Source organism: Ictidomys tridecemlineatus, chromosome 6, assembly GCF_052094955.1.
Source record: "Ictidomys tridecemlineatus isolate mIctTri1 chromosome 6, mIctTri1.hap1, whole genome shotgun sequence".
In the NCBI taxonomy this organism is placed as follows: domain Eukaryota; kingdom Metazoa; phylum Chordata; class Mammalia; order Rodentia; family Sciuridae; genus Ictidomys; species Ictidomys tridecemlineatus.
Genome location: NC_135482.1, coordinates 189114149 through 189134967, shown reverse-complemented (window position 1 = coordinate 189134967; position 20819 = coordinate 189114149). Strand labels below are relative to the sequence as shown.

Below are 20819 nucleotides of genomic sequence, written 5' to 3'. Positions count from 1 at the left end.
CATACATACAAGAATACATACACACATATATTTAAAGCTTAGGGGAATGAGAGAAGAAAATAGCATTTACAACCCCCATCTGTCGAAAGGAAAATGCGGGGTGAGTGGCATGCATCTGAGTACTGGTTAAAGTAAACACTGGTTACATTTGGGAAAGAGCGAAAAAACAGATGCAATGTAAAAAGTTAGACCTTTTACTTCAAAAAATACTAAGCGACTAGTTCTTCGCCACCGGGAGGGAAATCTCTTTTAATTATGTAAAAAGGGAAGGGAAGGGGTAGGATTCTTTACCTTTGAATACTAAATTAGGAAACAGCCGCATCAAAGGCAGGCTTGATCTGTTTTGCCTGAAAAATTAATAGGCTTTACAAGTCCTTAGCAATTTAGCCTCGAATTGCAAAAAAAGAGACTCTGGTGACACCAACAGTCCCAGGAACAAAGTGCAGCTGTGAAGGAGGGGCCGGCTGGAGGAAGGGTTTTGTTGTTTGGTTTTGGAGGGTTTTGTTGTTTGGTTTTTCTTTCGTGGAAACTGATCAAGCCCTGGCGGAAACTCGCGGAGGCCCAGCCCTGCGGAGGCTCGCTTCCCACCTCCTGCTCCCGCTCGCCCTCGGGTCCCTCGTCCCGCCCCCCACTGCCTTCGCAGAGAGGCCTGTCGCCAGGCCAGGGCCGGGCTGGAAGGCCTGGCCACCCAACTCCGCAGTTTCAAAGGGCAGGGAGTTGAAAGGAGGGGAAGGCCGAGCCGGGACGAGGCCGCGGAAAGACGCAAGTCAGCATTCCTCCGAGGCCGGGTCTCCGCCCTTGTTTTCCTTCCCTCTTTCCCTCCTGCGAGGGGGAGGCGGGACCAGCACTTCAAAGGGGAACTTTCTGGGTGCCTGGAAGGACGTGTTATCTAGTTCGTTCAAGGTGGTGGTTCCCATGACTGATAAACCCAAGGTTGCGTCTTTGACAAAGCGACCCTGCGCTCTCTGGAGCAGGCGCTGGCGAGGCCGGGTGCGGGAGAGGAAGGTGGGAGCCGGACAGCCCAGTGGCTGTCCCGTGTCCCTTCCCAAAACGTCTCCGACAGAGGGGCGCGCACAGAGGGGAGCGCGGGCCGCCTTCTCCGCGCACCCAACCCTCTGCTTCTGCCAGTGACACCCCTGCGCCCGCGCCTGCCCGGGCAGGGGCCAGGGGGCCCACAGCAGGAAGCTGAGGCACAGGCCCGGTTCCGTAGGGACTGCGAGGGCTGCGGAGATTCGAGGAAAGCGCCTCGAACACAACAAACTTGGCTTCTGTTCCCGGGAAGCGGGATCAAGAAACCCGCCAAGACCACTATTTGCAGATGAATGAAAGCAGGGCTGCTTAATTCGCTCAGTAACAAATCTTAATTGCTCAAAACAAAGCAGCTAAGTTTAGAGAGTCTTCAAAGACCCTTCTTTGCCCAGAACTTCCAGTACAAAGCCCATGCAGCATTTCCTAAAACAAAACAAAATAAATAAATAAATAAGATCAAATTAGAACTTTACATTAATCGTCCTTTAAAGGGTTTAGATTTTTTCCACCTCCCTGCTATAAATTGGGTCAGGATTTAGATAATGTTACCATCTGACTACAACCCATTTATTTTATACTTTTTTAAAAGAAAGGATGGGAGAAAGAGATGTGTGCCTTCATTTGGAAAAAAAAGACCAAAATCCGAATTTCAAGGAATAACATTACTAAGCAATTATATGGAAAGCCAAGAATGATTTTTTGAAGCAGCTATCGAAAGACAATATTTGTATAGAATGGGAGCATTAGCAGGGTCCTGACACAGCAAAACCATTGTATTTTCCACTAGTTTTGTTTTGCTCTATACAGCTGTGTTTTCACAGATGCAAAGCCATGTGTCTCCACCAAAAGGTTTAGCCCTCCCTTCAGATGTGAATGAAGATCAAAGGTTCAAACGCAGAAATACAAGATCCTTTTCCCTTTGGAACATGTTTTTATTTTTCTGCAGTGGCTGCAAACCAGAATTTCCATCTGTTGTCCTTCTGCAGCATACAGGTTAACCTTAACAGTGGGGCTCAGAGCACTGTTATCTCAGCTAAGACATGCACAGATGAAGCACGTCTGTATGCACGGCAGAGCTGCTCCCCAAGATGTCCACGAAGCTGAGAGGAAACTGAACTGGATGGAGCAGAATCCATTTCAGGTTACATTTAGAAGTTAATTTTTATTTCTTTAAAACATCAAAACAGATGATGAATTTAAGATAGGGTTTTGCTTTTACACCACACACACCTTACAAAGATATCAATTGGGATTTCCAGTGTGTTCCACCACCCTCCTAGCTCCAACCATATGCAACAAGACATTCTGCATTTTAATCTTGTCTTGTTGAAAATTCTCTAACAACAAAAAAGAACTGATATAATAACACATTCATCTTAAATTACAATTTACTAACCCACAATTTTGAATAGAAATGTTTTAAAAACATGTATCTTATCTACTATTCTTTTTAACAATTTCCTTACCAGGGGCTGGGAATGTAGCTCAGTAGAAGAACACTTGCCTAGCATGTACAAGGTCTGACTTTAGTTCCCAATACCACAAAAAATTAATTAATACCTTTACCCCTAATATCCATTCTCTTTATTGAACACATCTCAGAATGACTGAAGAGAAACAAGTTTCCCACTTTGACCTATTGTAAACATGGGCTGTCATGTAAACATGTGCTTAGGAGAATAGTGAAAAATACAGCAAGTGCAGTTAACAAGGTTTTGAAGCCTTTGAAGATATTTTGGCCACATTTTTAGGATCACTAAATATTGAGAGTAAAATGAACTAGAAAGAGATGAATATCTGCCCATATACCTATCTATAGAAACTCAAGGGAGGTTAGAGGGATGAATGGATGAAGAAATGACAGATATGAGCTTTGGCTCATCCCTTTTACAGAAATACCAAGTGGAAAAGTGCTGTGGACCAGTCTGAATGCTAGTATGTGAGTGCCATCTAGTGGTCATCCCAGAACTGCACCCTAGTCTGCATCTACAAACCCTCTAGGCTTTGGCCTGTGGCTCCCTGCCCCCACTTTCCACCTGACTCTGGCTCACTCCAGCACTCCCAACCCTTTTGCCCAATAATTGTAGCTTTTTTACCCTCATGACAAAATAGAGTAAGAAACCGAAAGCCTCAGAAAGAAAAACAGGAAGAGAGATGAGCCCACTGGTGGGGTAGGCCTAGCAAAAGCAACATGGTATCACAGGTTCCTCTGGTCTCTGAGGCTGCCCCTAAGCCACCCCAGGGAAGCCTGAAGTGGCTGTTTTGACATAAGGTATTGTTCTGACAACACCCAAAGACCAGACTCAATGAATAGGTGTGCCCCACACAGCCCACTCCTGTATGTTAGCCTTTTGTGGGGAACTAGTGGCCTCTATGACTGAGCACTGGCTCACTCATCAAGACCTCCCTGGGGTTCTACATATTCAGAGTCAAGTCCAATGTGGCGTAAGTGGTGTTCCTTTTCACAATGTGACTCCATCCTGGCAGTCCGAGGGTACCCAGGAAGGTATGTTACCTACTGACAACAGGCACCAGAGCAAGGCCAGCAGTTTCCCTTGCTCCAAATACTTCCACAGCAGACCTACCTGTCACTGCGTCATTTGCTGGGGAAGAGGATGACAACCCCAGCTCTGCCAAGCACACCTCCCATAGCACCTATCCTGCCACCCAAGGCAGCACCTGTAGTTCATCACTACTGGTGCCCAGAGAGGCCCACAGCCCCTGGCCTGTGGTCTGTCCCAGCCACTAGAGGCCACTGTTCCCTCTTGTCTCTGAGTCCCACCTTGGTAAGCAGGCACCTGGGAGAGCTGATCAGTAACACTGTTGCCTTGGGCTTTCATTCCCGCTGGCTCGCTGGCTCGCAGGCTCATAGGAAGGGCGGTTCTTGTGACAGACCAGCCATCTTGCCTAGGGGGTAACAAAAGGCTCTGGAGCAGGTCTGGGTCCAAATCCTGCTTCTGCTGAGCATCAGTGAACAACTGATCCTAGCAAGACACTCAAATCTCTCTGGGTACCACCTTCCACACAGGGCTGGCTCAGACCGAAAGGAGATGAGATACTCGCCACCAGCCCACTCAGAGCCAAGGGAGGAGGGTATATTCACTGATGGCAGAAAGAAAGGGAGGCAACAGGGGACAAGGCAGGGCACAGTGGCTCAACAGCTGTTTCCATTTCTCTGCTGGTGCTGAGAGGGGCATGTGGTATGGCTCAGATGGAGGGTGTGGGTTCTGAAGGAAGTGGACCTGGGGACACAAGTCTAGATTCCCACCTGTGTGACCTTGGTTAAGGTCTTTACCTTGGTTACCACGACTACTCATTTGGACGATGTCAGTCTCATTTAATATTCTCTTCTGACATTAGGACCACTCTTAGAGGACCATTCTGAGGTAGAACAGCAGGGAAGATCCTGAATAGTCTGAGCATGGTGACAGCATGGGCTTTGAGGTACTGACTGGTGCCTCACTACGAGCAGGTTACTTCTCATGGTTAGTAGTAAGACAAGCTCCACACTTTCACCTGGTGGGCCCTTGGACATTGTATTAAAATGCTACTTAATTCCAAGTGGTGGTGTGCCCCTTGCTCTGGCTCATCATGGGTTCTGGGGGGAGACCATGTGCTCTGGTCACTTTTTTCTACCCACTGCCCTGCACTTAGCAGTAAAGTAACAGAGACCTTGAGAGTGAGCAAGACTACAGTGTGGTAAAGCAGCATAATGAAGTGTGAATGAGACATCTGGGGTCAGCGAGTTGGGTTGAACAGGCCGACCTTACCACACATGGGGTCTGGGTCAAGGGGATGGGTGGTGAAGGCCCCAAGTCCCAAAGGACCCTCCTCGTTGCACTCCCAGCTCAGGCCCACATGATGGGTGTGACATGGCAGCCTGTACAGCCTGTTCCTCCTGCCAATTCTCAGGCACTCTTCAGGTTGGGGGTGTAAACACTGTCTGCTCCTGAAGATGCCAACGCAAGGAATGCTTTCCCAGACTCTCCTGGGACAACATCCTAGCTGAAGGGGTGCAGTCAGGGTAAACAGAAGACTCTGAGCCTGTAAATGATGGGGCAGTCCCCCCATGCCCAGGTGATGGGGGAGGCCTCCGCAGCTGTCCTGGGTGAGATATACAGGCATCAAAGAGGGCGGAGCCCTGGTCAGCCCTGCACCTCCTTCCCAGGTTTTAGGTGAGAGAGAAATTAACGATCTTTGATAAAGTCACTGTCTTTGGGGGTCTTCTGCTAACAGCACTCAAACCTGTATCCTAATTTACACACTAGTTAGTTCTTGGATGAGTGTGAATGGACGCACCCCTCCAGCCCAGTACGCCTAGCACATTACCACCTGACCCGCCTGCGGTTGTGTAGAAGAAATAGCTAAAACTGTAGTGTTGGTTTGCTAGGAGACCTGGCCCATTGTGAGGCTCCAAAGTAGAAGGGAGATTAATGGAACTAGCAAGGAGGAAGAAAAGAAAAGCCCGGAGCACAGATGAACACCAGGAAAAGAGCAGGCCTGCAGCTTCCTGTATAGAACCCCTGACTGGCCCACAGGAGCCCGGGCCGGAGCCCACGTCTCCTTTAATAGACATCACTGTTTCACTGTGAGGAAGCCCCAGTGCCTTCAGAGCGGCGGGGAGTTATGAGCCAGTTTGTAACAGGGCCTGGGACCCCCCATCCCAGTGCTCTCCACTGTATCCCAGTGTTTTCTCCAACCAGTCTTTTGTGTCCTCAGGTCAGCCTCAGGACAGGGGCGCCTCAGTAAAGGTAGCTGAATAGTCCTGCTGTTTTAAAAAGGGCACATCCACCATAATCCCTTCTGGCTCTCTGGGCAAGCCCAGCTGCCCACAGAGAAGCATCTAAATTCCTGAGCCTAGAATCCAAGGTTCCCTGTGACCTGGCCAAGGGCAACCTTCCAACCCCACTCCGGGGCTTCCCGAAGCCAACCCCTGCCCACCCCTGCCCGTTGGTTCAGCTTCTCTCTATGTTCCCAATATTGTACACATCCCAGAATCTTGTGACATTGCTCACATGGTGCCACCTCCCCCAGGGTGCCCTCAGGCCTCCCCCACCCACCCCCCCACCGCCAAGCAATATTCAAAACCCACTTATCCTGGGAGTGATATTGTTATGAGTTGCTTAATGATGGGGACGTGTTCTGAGAAGTGTCATTAGCAACTCTGTCATTGTTCAAACATCACAGTGTACTTACACAACTGAAATGTCACCAGTGATATAATCTTATGAGACCACTGTCATGTAGAGGGCCTGCCACTGACTTAAGCATCATTATTTTGCGTGTGCCTGTATTTACTGTCTCCTTCTCATCATCGTTCATGCTATGTCTCTCATAGCTCTACAACTCTTCCCACCCTCTGTCAGTCACTCAGATGGCCAGCACAACCCTGCCACCTGTAGAAGGGTATCCATCACCTCAATGTGACTGACTTATAAAGAGAAGGGTGCTTCCAGGGTTTCCTCGCCTCCATGACCCGGCCAAAAGCCTGCCTGTTCTTGTGTGGAGACCTCTCAGAGGCCCACCCACACGTGTAGAGATACAAGAGGATGCGTGGTCACGTGAGGGTTTAGACAGCGTTGTCAGAACACTCACAACCTTTCCAACTCATCTGTCCATGCCTCCCACGTACCCTGCATCTGCAGGTCTCTGGCAAACTGATGCTGGCTAACAGCACTCTGGTCTCAGCTCTTGCCTGAGATATCTAGATATTTTAATACAGGACTTCTTTTCCTGCTCAGAACCCCCAACAAGTCACACCAGATAGGCACCCCGGGCAGTGAGTGGAAGGTTCAGATCCAAAGTGAAGATGCATAGGTACTGACCGCCCCAAGATCCACTCTATTCTGTCCTACTCCCAGCTTCCAGTCTGCAGGGGTTATCAGCGAGGTGCACAGCTCCCCCACAGCCCGAGGGTACAAACCGCTAGACCAACTATGCTCTCTGCTTCTGGAATCTGCTTCCTGAGCAGAGTTCAAGGACTGAATAGGCTGGGGCAGTAGCTGAGCGGAGACACAATGGAGGAGAGATGTCAATTCCAACACCCAGCCCAGAGCTACCTTACCACTGTCCTGAGCATGCCCATGTCCTTCCAACAAAGCCCCTTTGACTAAGAGAGCTAGATGTGCAGTCTGCCGCTTATAACCAAGAGCCTTACATAACAGAATGCTAAACCCAGAATTCCATTTCACTAAAAAATATATATTTATCCATTTCTTGTCATGTGCTCTGTACCAGGATAGTTACTGGGCTTTCAAACAGATACGAAAAGGAGCCCCATGCTCTAGGAAAGGCCAAGGAGCACACATGAGCACAGCTATGGAATGCAGAGGTAGGCTTCTGCTAGCCAGATGGGAAGACTGCTAGGACATCACAGAGAAGCGATGTCCAATAGCAGATCTCACCATGTGGAAGATGGAAGGGGCCTCTACAAGCAGATGCAGTGTGAGCAGGGACAGGAAAGAGCTGGGCTGAGTATTCACAGTGAGAACCATCATGTGACTAGAGGGTCAGGGACATGGGACAGGACAGAGATGAATGTGGAAAGGTAATCTCAGATCCAGTGTAAAGGACACTGGACAGCCACGTGAGGTCTTCACTCTTCAGCACTGGGAGCTGGAGAAGTTTTAGAGAGGAGAGGGATGAGTGTATTCTGAAAACTCCTTCTAGAACATGGATGGGAAGGAGGGGTTGGCCGGAGCCATGCTGGAGATACACAGAATCAAAGGATTGAATGGAATAATAATAACTTAAGGGCTGGGGATGTAGCTCAGAGGTAAAGCACTTGCCTAGTGTGCGTGAGGCCCTGTATTCAATCCCCAGCACCACAAAAAGAGAAAAGAAGAAAACACCACCAAGGATTTCACCCACAAGACATAGAAAGGGGCTACAGGGTGCAAAGCCTTGATCAGTGCATGGCCAGCTCAGATGGCCAGCACCGTGGACCTGCTGACCTTAGTTCTACCTCTGGCCAAGCCAAGACTCATCTCACCCATAAATAGAGGTTTAGCATCAGTTTCTGTCTCCAGGCAGAGTGAGTAAAAGCAGGGGAACACTTGAGACTTCTGAAGCCCACTTTGCTGTTTCCCCTCCTGAAAACCTCCTCTTGGAGAAGCACAGAACTCTTAGCACAGAAGTCCTTCATCACTGTTTCCATTTTCCCCACCTTTCATCCCCTCTTAGCAGCAAAGAAACACATTTGCCAAAGAAACAATGGCACCAAGAAGGTGCTTGTCACTTAAGTCTACTGACCGTGACATGGGTTAACCTTTTGACCCTCATCACATGGTTGGTTGGTTGGTTCATTGTGCAGTAAGGGGTTTGAACCCAGGAGCATTCTACCACTTACCACATTGCCAAGCTCCTTTTACTTTTTATTTTGGGACAGTCTCTCAAGTTGCTGAGGCTGGCCTCGAACTTTTGATCCTCCTGCCTCAGTGTCCTAAGTAGCTGAGATTACAGGTATGAGCCACTGTGCCCAGCTTCATGGCTGGTATTTTAGGAAACTTCTATTCTTCTCCGTCTGCACCTAGACTATCATGAAAAATGGGCACCAATTAGTATTTTAGTTAAAACTGGTTTCCGCACATTATTGTCTCATGCTGGAAGTGAGCTGGCACAAACAACAAAGGTTGCTATTAATAGTACAACCCAGAATGCAAGCAGAAAACTTGAGTGAAATTATGTTTTTAAAACCCACTGTTTAATACCCAGAAATGGGACAGACTGTGCAGCATCTGTGTGGGGACATGGAGCTAATAAATCACTGCATTTCAGTGCACACGGGCAGGACCGCATGTCCATCCAAACCAAACGCCTCTGCTGTCTGAGGAAAGTGATTCAAGTCCCTGGGCCTTTTTTCATTCAATTTGAAACTTTATGCACTTAAGCATTCTAGATAATTTTATTAATTTAACTTTCTTCTAATCATTAGCAGGGTTTTTCTAAAAATTTGGAGGGGCTGAGCAATTTATGAATAAAATATTGATATAAACATATATATCTCCTTATGTGCAAACATAAAACATTTCAAAGTAATTTGGAGATGTAAAGTCATATGATGTAAGACTGGGTTAGAAAAAATGATACTTTGATGTATATTTAAAAAACTGTCAATTTTTAAAAGCTACTAGTGAAGACAGATGATTAATTTTCTATTATTAATCCAAGAAAGCAGTAAGAAAAGCATATCTTTTCACTGAATTAATTTGACCAGAACATCAAACTAAGCTTTTAAAGACTCTAAACATCGATGATGGTACAATATGCTTCTTTAATAAATAACAATCTAATAATTTTTTCAGCTTTAGGCACTTGTGGATATCCTATCTGCTCTAGAATATATAAATGAATTAAAAGGGGCTCCAAATAATAACATAGACTGTCCCACTAATCAGATTATCATCATAATGTATTGACAGCAAGAGAAGTCATGAAAACCAGGCTCACAGGAATACTGCTGCCGAATCCAAAGCACAATGGACTGTGAATTTGGGAATTCCATAATCATTTTACCTATATGCTATTTTTTAGAAAATGGGTAAAATTTGGGAAAGGAGCGCCCAGGAGAGCTAACATATATTCAGAGCCTTCTGAACAGTCAGTGGAGTTGAGATTTTTGTCCTAGGACTTGAAAAGTTAAAGGCATAGTCCTGCCAATTGTGAGATGCCCTCTCCAACACAGACCACCCACAACTACGGATTTTCCATCTGGTGAACAAAACAGACAGCTCCCTAATTATTTTTAAAAAGGATTTTTTTCCCCTTAACATACTTTCTTCATTTGTCTGTGACCTGGAATTTAATGGAAAACCTGGTGCATGCCAACTTCATTTCTTGTAATGAAACATCCTATTTTATTGTTTTAACTGGGCTTCCTTTTTTAAAGGCACCAAGATAGAAATTATTACCCAGGGAGCCAACACACCAACCACCAAGACAATTCCAACCTACAACTGTTTGCTCTGAACAGAGACTATCTTGTTTAAATATTAACCACTGAAGTTTTCTCACAACCAACAGGATGAAAATAAGAGGGAAATGATTTTCAATCGTTCTCAACTGGGCACCCATACTGCTAGTGTCAAAATCTATGGCTTTTCCAACAAGATGGCCACCTCTGCCAAAAGCAAGCTCAGAAATGCCAACTGTAATTAAAATCTGGCACCTGCCTTGGGCACCAAATTTGCTTCTAATATCTCCATGTTGAAATGTGTCTCAGCTTTGAGAGGATGTACGATGCTTCTTGCCCTCTGCCCTTCGGAAAAACACTCAAGTGGAAAAATTGACGGCTGTTATCCCGAAAATTACTTTTTTCCCCCCCATCTTAACTATCCTAAATCTTCTCTGCTTCCTTTCTCTGAGTCTGTTTGTTTAATTAGTCCCAAGAGAATCAGCATACATTCCCTTCACACATTTTTGTTTTTATAAACCTCAGGAAGAAAAATGGGCATTGAAATAAGTTCTTCCTACCATGGAGTTGTTTGGGGGTGGCCGTGCAACATGGGTGGATTTCACAAGGGTGTAGATGCTATAGAATTGGGAAGCCGAAGGTGTGGTGGGAGCTTCCTTAGGAAGGCCCTTCTGAGCAGGAAGTCTTGTGTGTGGTGCTGGAAACTGACCCAGGGCCTCTGGGCTTCCTGGTGTGCACTCCACCACTGAGCTACCCACAGCCTAGGAGCACACACTGAGCCTCTCAGTGCTGTCTATGCACAGCTCATGTCCCACTTCTTATTTTGTTGAGTCAAGGCTCTCAAAACCTTACTAAGGATTTTGTGTTTGCTTTCTGTTGTTAAAGACTGTAGCATTTCTCAAGAAGGAATTCCCTCTAGTCTCTCCTGTGAGCCTTTCAAATACTGGACACTTGGCTCTATTTAATGAGAGCAGAGTGGAACTGAGACCCCATATGCACTTTGGAAGGTTAAATCTATTGCACAGCTTGGCACCAGCCACATGCCCAATGGACCAAAAGGCCAGCATGTGCAGATGGCTCCACAGCAGCCCCAACTAGAACAGAAGGCACTCTGCCTGCTTTGCTCACCATAGTGTCCCTGACCCCAGAAGATACCCAGCACAGAAAGGGTGCTCATCACAAGTCTATTGAAGGCCCACAGCCAGACCTGGCATGAGCTAGCCTGAGCTCCTGTGTTAAAATCTACGAGGCCACACTGGCATCTGCGACTAGGAGACATACCTAGGAGGCCACAAGGGTGCTTACAACAAGGACACTTACACAGAAGCAGGAAGAAGCCCTTCTATCCTGGCCTGGGAGGGGCCCAGATGCTCAGCCAACTGCACAGATGTTCTGATCCAGGCCTCCCTCTGTCCTTAGCAACACTTCTCACCCCATGCACCCTAAGCCCTCTCCTAAGAAATTTAAAGTGGACAAACAAGCAAGACAAACTACTTAAGGCAGAAATAGATCTTCTATTACATACAGAAAATGTATAAAAGCAGTGCCAAATTGAGGACCAGGTACTGATCCAAATATTTCACCAAGAAACTGCTTCTTTGGAAAGGAAAACGAATCCCAATGGGAAAATGCTACAAATGGCAGGCCCTTGGGATAGCTAATGAAAGCCAAATAAACCCCACAGTGTCCCAGAGTGCCAGTGCGTTCATGAGAAAAAGAAGCCTAAGTTTAAATCATGGAGTTTCTCAGCCACAGGAAAGAAGATACCTTGAAATCGATAGTTGGTTATTCATATCCCACAGTTCCTGAAGAAAGTCACCTCCTTTAGGGGGTCAGAAATCCCCCCTAAAGGAGCATTTTTCAAAAATGTTTTGCTGTAGTGGGGTGCGGTACAGCATATCTGTAATCCTAGCTACCTGGGGAGCTGAGGCAGAAGGATCACAATTTTGAGGCCAACCTCAGCAAAATCGCTGAGACTCTTTCTTAAAATAAAATATGCAAAGGGCTGGGGGTGTAGCTTAGTAATAGAGTACCTCTAAGTTCAAGTCTCTGTTTGAGAATTTTCAGACAACAATTATGTATTTTTCATATGTCATTTAGTAAATACAATTCATAAAACCATCTAATGAAAATTCTGTTAGAAATACAATGTGTGAAATAAAGTAAGACAAGTCACCAATTTTGTTAAGTTCTTCCATAAAAAGAGTGTTTTGAGAACTGTGAGTGATTGGGATTGGCACCTCCCACCACATACTTCAGACAAGTGCTTGGGCATCTATGTATGCAGGCCTGCATCTGGGAATGTACACATGTCCACAGCAGTAAAATCCAACTGGCCTCAGGACCAATACTAGGGGCACTGCCCACTGAGGGCCGGGTTCCAGGCCTTTTGTTGTTTCGTACTGGGGACTGAACAAAGGGGTGCCTAACTACTAAGCCACATCCCCAGCCCTTTTTTGTATTTTATTCAGAGACAGGGTCTCAATGAATTACTTAGGGCCTCAATAAGTTGCTGAGGCTGGCTTTGAACTCACAATCCTTCTGCCTCAGCCTCCTGAGCCCAGGCACTGGGATTATAGGCATGCACCACAGAACCCTTCCACACCTTTTTTTTCTAATTAACAGCTTCAGGGCTACTTTCATCACTTGTCGACTTCAAACCCACACTCAATTTTTCATTTTAGATGATGTTGTATCTATAATATAGCAATGTTTCTGACATTGAAGTATGTTTTGCTAAGACTATCCCTTCAAAAGTAAAACATAATAGAGGATGAAAGGAGGGAACAAATTTCTTTTGTTTACATTTTAATAATTTTGATTTTTTAATTTTTAAAATACTTTCTACTAACCTTAGCAATAATGCAAACTACTTGAAATAAGTAAATAGGGATTTAAGTAAAACACAAAAAAGTGGGTGATATCACAAAAAATACCTTCAGCCTAATACAGAGAAGCTAATAAAAAAACCAAAGATTGCATTTTATATAGATTAACAAAAACCTTAGTGAAATATACTCAGCTTCAAGATAAATGATTTTAAAAATGTATAATGAGCTGGGTGTGGTGCATACACCTGTAATACCAAAGGCTTAGAGGCTGAGGCAGGAGGATCACAAGTTCAAAGTCAGTCTTAGCAACTTAGCAAGGCCCTAAGCGACTTAGTGAGACCCTGTCTCACAATAAAACATAAAAAGGGCTGGGGAGGAACTGGAGATATAGCTCAGTTGGTAGAGTGCTTGCCTCACATGCACAAGGCCCTGTGTTCAATCCCAGCACCACAAAACAAAACAAAACAAAACAAGGGCTGGGGATATGGCTCAGTAGGTAAGCACCCCAGGTTCAATCTCTGGTACCAAACAAACAAAAATCCTATCAGGAAACCAGCAAAAAAATTAAATAATTAAATATGAAATGGTCCAGTCTATTAAATTACCATTTGATAAAAAGATAAGTAAAATAATTGTTTTAAGTCAATAAGTACTTTGAGAATTAATTTTTATGATTAAAACAAGACCAAAAATACATTAATAAATTCAAAACTTACTTTAGTATCAAAAGAAATGAAAATCATATCATTGTTTAATTAAATCTAAACCTTGGGTAGGCAGAAAGGATGGGTTCTATGCTTTGGTTTTTGGTTCCTTTTTCCATATAAATTCACTTAAATAATTTATAAACCACAAGAGCACTCCTTTAAAAATGATGACAGTCAGGTGCCACAGTACATGCCTATAATCCCAGAGGCTCAGGAGACTGAGGCAGGAGGATCGAAAGTTCAAAGCCAGCCTCAGCAAAAGTGAGGCACTAAGCAACTCAGTGAGACCCTTTCTCTAAACAAAATCCAAAATAGGGCAGGGGATATGGCTTAGGGGTCTAGTGTCCCTGATTTCAATCCCCAGTACCAAAAAAAGAAAGATGAGAGGCTGTGGCTCAGTGGTAGAGCACTTGCCTAGCAAGTGTGAGGCCCTGGGTTTGATCCTCAGCACCACATAAAATAAATAAAATAAAGATATTGTGTTCATCTACAACTAAAAAATATATAAAAAAAAAAGAATGATGACAAATGTTTATGTTCTAGGACTGGATTTGGCCAAGTATTTTTGTTATGATTACTGATGTTTATAAAATAAAATATGACTAAGACCCAGAATTATTCTGGCTCATTTAGCGGTGTATATGCCAAAGAGTAATACACATGTTTTGTGGGTATTAAACAACATGCTGCTTGCACAGAGTGACCACAAGCCCCAATTCACCTAGTTGATCATCATTATTATTTTTTTCTGTGCTGAGGATTGAACTCCAGGGTGTCGTGCATGCTGGGCAAGTGTTCTGTCATTGACCACATCCCAGCCCTGGTTGATTCCTGATGTCCTGGCACAATATTAATTGCACCCCTTTTACTCTCAAGTGTTCAGATTCCTCTGAGGCCACCCTGCTCATTGATGTGAAGATTCAGAGATGGCTGGTTTTCCAATGGCCTTGATTACCATCAGCAGGGTCTTCAAGTGAGTGACTTTTCAAAATGCCATAGACTCTGACCTAAACTTTAGCTTTGAGTGAAAAAGCAGGTAAGAGACTAAGCTGACATTGACTTATGGAAGAGTGTGATGATGTGCTCTCAAGAGATAATGGGAACTCTCTGGCCTCCTGTTCAGAGATGTCATCTCCTTCTTGCATACATTCTTACCATGATGCCACAAGGTCCTCACCAGAGCAGAGCTGATACCATGGTCATGTCATGCCCCCGAATCTCCAAAACTGTGCGCTAAGTAAACTGCTTTGCTTTATAAAGTTAGCTTGCCTCAGGTATTTCTGTGTTTCAGTTTCCTCCTTAGAAAAATGGTGACAATAAACACAATTCGCCTAACGCAGTTGTTGAGAACACTAAATGGAATAATATTAAAAGTGTTAGCACAGTTCACAGAACATATTAAGAGCTCAATACGCATACAAATATTTATGGCTATAAATTGTGTTTTTAATATTTCTTTGATGCTTTCTTCTTTTCTTTTTTTGAGGCACTGGAGATCAAACCAAGGTCCTCATGCATGCTAGGCAAGTGATCTGCTACTGAGCTATATCCCAAGTAGCCACCTTTGCCCTTTGTTAAACTCCAAGGGTGCAGACACTGTTTGGTCACTGCTAAACCTCTCACATCTAGCATAGAGACTTAAACCAATAGGTGTTTAAAAAACATTTGTTCAGATGATTTTGTGAGATGATTAGGGCACACATATATTGTATGAGTGTGTGTGTATATGTCTATATAGTTGTGTATTAATAAAATTCTCAAGTACTTGGAATAGAGCCGGGGGCGTTGGCACATGCCTATATTCCCAGTGACTCAGGAAGCCAAAGCAAGAAAACTGCAAGTTCAAGACTAGCCTAAGCAACTTAGTGAGACCCTTTCTCAAAATAAAAAGGGCTGGGGATATGGCTCAGTGGTACAGCATCTTGGGTTCAATCCCCAGTACCACTGTCGTCCTCCACCCCGGCCCCCCCCCCCGCCCCATCTCTCTCTCTCACACACACACACACACACACACACAGACACACAAAATTGGAGTAAGAAAAAACAAGTTGGGCTGGGGATGTAGCTCAACAGTAGAGTACTTGCTCTATCAGAAAAGAGAAGGCCCTCTAAATTAGTAAAAACCTTGAAAGAAATGCAATGACAATTATTTCTTAGTCACAAAATAAGTAGAAGGATGTTAACAAGTGTAGTTTAATAGCAATGTTGAGTTGATTTCAATAACTGGATAAATATGAGCTATAATTAGCTTCCTTGTATGCAAATTAATGAATCTGCTAAGCTTGAAAACTGGCCTCTAAAGTTTTTCAGAACTATGAATGAAGGTGCACATATACAGACATAGCCTCTTCTTCCCATTGTGTGGGAATTTTACAGTTTATATACGTTACATCTTTAGTAGCTTTATTTCTTCTTTACCTCATCTCAGTGGCAAGACCCCATACTACAGAGACCAGGTTTGACAGACAAGTTTAGGGAAGGAGACTGATCCAAAGACAGGTTTTCATGGAGTATTTTCAACTCAGAAAAAGAAGTAGCCTAATAATTGGGAATTCTTTCACTCCACTTTCATATTTTCATGTTCAGGTGAGCATACTAGCAAGTTGGGCAGCCTCTACTGCCCTAGCTCTCTCAAAGATACAAAGTGCAAACAGTCAAGGCCTTGCTAAGACTCGATGCTACATTGGTGAGCATACCTGGGCACAGAATCTAGAAGCACCAATCCTTCCTATTTACCATGGCCACGCCCAGTAGAACCATCATTTATTTGAACACTAGCCAAGAAAACAGGTCCAGGGCAAGCCATATACACCTTAGTTAATCATGCCTGCTGTTACATAGGAAACCTCTTGCTTTAAACTCTGTCCCCAATCAGAGATCTCTGTGTCTCTCTCCAGAAGTAGGGGAGCAGGGAAGAAATGATACTCTGGCAAAAGAAAGGGCTGGGTGCTGGGAAATAGGCAGCAGGTGTTCAAGGTGCCAGGGAGCAGCTCCCACTGTCAAGCAGAGGTGACCACAGAACCTGCTTCTTAAAGTGTCCACCTAGCACTGGCTGGCATGTATCAGCTGACTTTCAGCCACCACCTGCTCCTGCCTGTTTTCAAGCACCATGAGCTAACAAGTGACCTTTTCATAGAACGTTCAATCAATACTTCAACAAGACTTTAAGACCTGGGTAAATATTAACAGCTCCATTTATCCATACTGTTAATGATCTGCAGCAGGGTGAGCAAAGGAGAACAAGCTAAAATATCTACAGAAAGCATTTTTAAAGGGAGTGTTATAATTTAGATCTATTTGTTCCCCAAAACAAATCAGATTTGAGTGCTGTAAACTTGGTCCCCAGTGTGGCAGTCCTGAGGTGGTGGAAACCTTAAGAGGCGGGGCCTGGCAGGTGATCAGACTTGGGGTCCCTCCCTGGGAAGGGATTAAGGCCCCTCTCATGGAGTGCAGGTCTCCTGCAACTGGAGGAGTTCTCATCAGAACGGGCTGGTATAGAGCAACGCCACCCGTGTGCTTGGCCCCTTCTGCATTCAGCTGCTTCTCTTTCTGCTTACTTCTCTTCCATGCTATGATGCAGCAAAGGGGCCCTCACCAAATGCCAGCATTATGCTGTCTGCTCTTTCCTGCCACCAGAATTGTGAATCAAAACAAACCTCTTTTCTTTAGACATAATCCACTATTAGGTATTCTGTTATAGCAACACAAAATGAACTAAGAAGCGTGATTCATGTTTTACTTGGGGAGAGTAAGTTGTTACTTCAAAAACATAATCTAGATTGGGTGCAATGGCACATACCTATAATCCTACTGACTCGGGAGGCTGAGACAGGAGGACTGTAAGCTCAGCAATTTAGCAAGGCCCTAAGCACTTATCAAGAACCTCAAAATATGGGGCTGGGGATGTGGCTCAAGCAGTAGCTCACTCGCCTGGCATGTGTGCGGCCCGGGTTCGATCCTCAGCATCACATACAAACAAAGATGTTGTGTCCGCCGAAAACTAAAAAATAAATATTAAAAAATTCTCTCTCTCTCTCTCTCTCTCTCTCTCTCTCACTTAAAAAAAAAGGGTATTAAAAAAAAAAAGAACCTCAAAATTAAAAATGAAAAGAGCTGGGGATGTGGCTCAGTGGTAAAGCACCCCTGGGTTAAATTCTCAGTACAAAACAAAGTTATATACATATGTATGTATGTACGTATGTATGTATACATATAATCTGAGGAGTCTGATGAAACATGCATAAAGCTCTGAATTTCATGATACATGAAATCCCACAGTTAGAGTTAATCATAATCACTTTAACTTAGCAAGTCTACTTTTCTAAAATTCAATATGTCAAGAGTTCAATACAATAAATATTCATCCAGCACAGCTGGCCTTAAAGAATGTACAGCATAGTGGAAGAGAAAGACATTTGATCAGGTAAACTCAACACAGTGTGGAAAGTATTGAATGGATAACAGCTATAACAAGAGCCATGCTAAGCACTTTATATTACAAACCTTCTGTTTCAGTAAAATACAGACCACAGAACTTAGGCTAGAGAGATTAAATAATTTGCCTGAGCTTATAAAGACCAAAACTGAAAACAAAAGTATCTACTTCAAACCTGTCCTCTTCCCACCAGTCTCCATGGTCTCTCCAAAGGCAGGACAGAAGAATTCATGAGTCATGGAAACAGAAAACAGGAACACTTGGTCCAACGTGGTACAGAAAAGAAGGAGCTATTTCTGAAGGTAAGAATGTCTCACTGTGTAAAGAAGGTAAGGGGGGAACACAGGAGAAAGAAAGGATCTGAGCCCAGCCGGCAGCTGCTGGTGTGGCAAGGAGAGCCCAAAATGCTCACGTAATAGGTGGAACCCAGCATGTGCTCCACAAAGGGGGACCTGGGACAAGGGCTTCAAAGGCCCGGAGCTAAAGAACTGGATCCCACTCTGTAAACAAGCAGGTGTAGTCTGAAGTTGGAGCTCACAGCTCTATGACGACAGAGAGCAAGACAGATTTGAGAAGTGTTTGGGTTAACTGGCAGAACCTGAGCAAATGTGCCTGGGGATAGTGAAAAGGGTGAATCAAGGAGGACTCAGTTAGGCTCCTGGTGAGGGCAAGAGGCAAGTGGAGGAACCGTCACCACTTGAGATGAAGAAGCCAGGAGAAGAACAGGTCCTGGTGCCCTAGTGGCTGTCACTCACATTTGAGATGGATGCCACCAGTCTGCGTGTGGGAAGAGAATGCTGAGATCATTGCAGAGCAAGAGGTAGCCCGAGTGAAGGGGAAGCCCAGGGATAGGGGGAAAAGATGCCAGAAAAGAAGAAAGGTCAGAAGCCAGATCTGTTCCCTCCTCCACAGCCCTTGTGATGTGACATAGTACACCACTGACAGAGCAGGCAAGACACCCAGGGTCCCGACTCCTGGTCTATGTATTCTTTATTTCTGTCATATTCTTATAAGATGGAGACGCATTATTACTTTCCCCTCTCCTTTCAACAATCTGTTTTTCCCTGCTATCTCACAACATTTAAAGTTGTTTATTTTTTTTTTTTTAAAGAGAGAGTGAGGGGGGGGGGAACAGAGAGAGAGAGAATTTTAACATTTATTTATTTTTTCTTAGTTCTTGGCGGACACAACATCTTTGTATGTGGTGCTGAGGATTGAACCCGGGCCGCACGCATGCCAGGCGAGCGCGCTACCGCTTGAGCCACATGCCTAGCCCCCATTTAAAGTTTTAAAAAATATATTTTTAATTGGGGCTGGGGTTTGTGGCTCAGTGGTAGAGCACCCACCTCGCACGTGTGAGGTACTGGGTGCGATCCTCAGCACCACATAAAACTAAATAAAGATATTATATCTAAGTATAGCTAAAAATATTATGTATATATTTATAGATGGACACAATACCTTTATTTTATTTATTTATTTTTATGTGGTACTGAGGATCGAACCCAGTGCTTCACAATTGTTATGGAAGTACTCTACCACTGAGCCACAACCCCAGCCCCACAACATTTTAAATTTAATTTTAAAAATAAAAGAAAGGACCTGAGGATGTAGATCAGTTGTAGACCTAATGCTTAGCATTCATGAGGCCCTGGCTTCAATCTCCAGCACCAAAGTAAAAGCAATAAATGCACATTAAAATATTCAAATGATCTAGAAAAGAACAAAACAAAAATTTAGTCTTCCTTTCCACATTCCAAGCTTTCAATTTCTTCACCCTTTCTATGGGGGAAGTTGACCACTATTAAAGGGTTCTTGTGTATCTCTGAAAAAAACTGAATATCTTCATCTATACTTGAGGGTCCAACCCAGGGCCTCACACATAGTAGGCAAACACTTTACCACTGAGCTACAGCCCCAGCCCCTACCATATACTTTTATTTACATAAATGGGGTCATGCTACAAGCACAATGCTTTGATCATATAATATGTCATGTTGCTTGTTCATGTAATAATCTATCTTCAGAGGCAGCTTGGTATGGTGGTTGAGAGAATGGCCTTGGGAGTCAGAATGCTCAGTTTTCATCCAACCTCTGATACCTACGTTTGTGAGACAATAGACAGGTTATTTTGTGTTTCAGTTTTTGCCTTTGTAAATGAGGTTAATAATGGTACCCCACTTTATAGGATTGTGGTGTTAAATAAGTTAATATATCTAAAGCACTCAGAACACTAATTGTTCTATATTCATTATTACTATTACATGCTTACATCAACATATGTAGATCTGATCATTTTCTTTTTTCACACATTGCAATAAATTATTCTGAAAAAATAGTAATTTTTGTTTGTTGTTTTTGTACTGGGGACTGAACCAAGAGGCACTTTACCACTGAGCTACAACCCCAGTCCTTTTAACTTTTTAAATTTTGAGACATGGTCTCACTTTTCTTGCCTCAGCATCCAGAGTAGCTGGGATTACAGGTGTGCACCACCACAGTCAAATGTTTTAGGTTTTGAGTTTATTTTATAGTAAACTTTTCAACTACAAATACTGAATCTAAGAATGATGTTCTGGGGCTAGGTAGGTGTGTTCAGCTCAGTGGTCCAGCGCTTGCACAGTATATAAAAGGCCCTGTGTCTGATCCCCAGCATGAGGGAATAAAATATGTTTCAAGGACAAGCATAACAGGATTGATAAAACCCAAACTAACTAAATATATACTTATAATATAAACTGGCATACAAATTATCAAATATCATAACAACAGTAATGTGTCATGACACATGACTAAACCAGGCAAGGTCACTCCAGGTGAACTGGACTGGAACAAAATAATGACAGAGAGAGAGAGATACTTTTCTCTTTGGGTTCTGTGACGGCCCCTCTGACCCAGCTCCCACA

General features: G+C 44.1%; 1 protein-coding gene across 15 annotated transcripts in view; it reads right to left on the bottom strand.

Moving 5' to 3' along the window:
• The window catches only part of Clybl (citramalyl-CoA lyase), a 249039-nt gene that overhangs the window by 199487 nt on the left and 28733 nt on the right, over nucleotides 1–20819 (bottom strand). Inside the window, exon 2 of one of the 15 annotated variants that reach the window (XM_078016283.1) lies at nucleotides 8378–8562. The exons of the other annotated variants lie outside the window; for them this stretch is intronic. Coding sequence (XP_077872409.1) covers nucleotides 8378–8382 — 5 coding nt within the window. The 5' untranslated portion in view covers nucleotides 8383–8562. The remainder of the gene's footprint in view (nucleotides 1–8377; nucleotides 8563–20819) is intronic. 15 annotated transcript variants of the gene reach the window in all.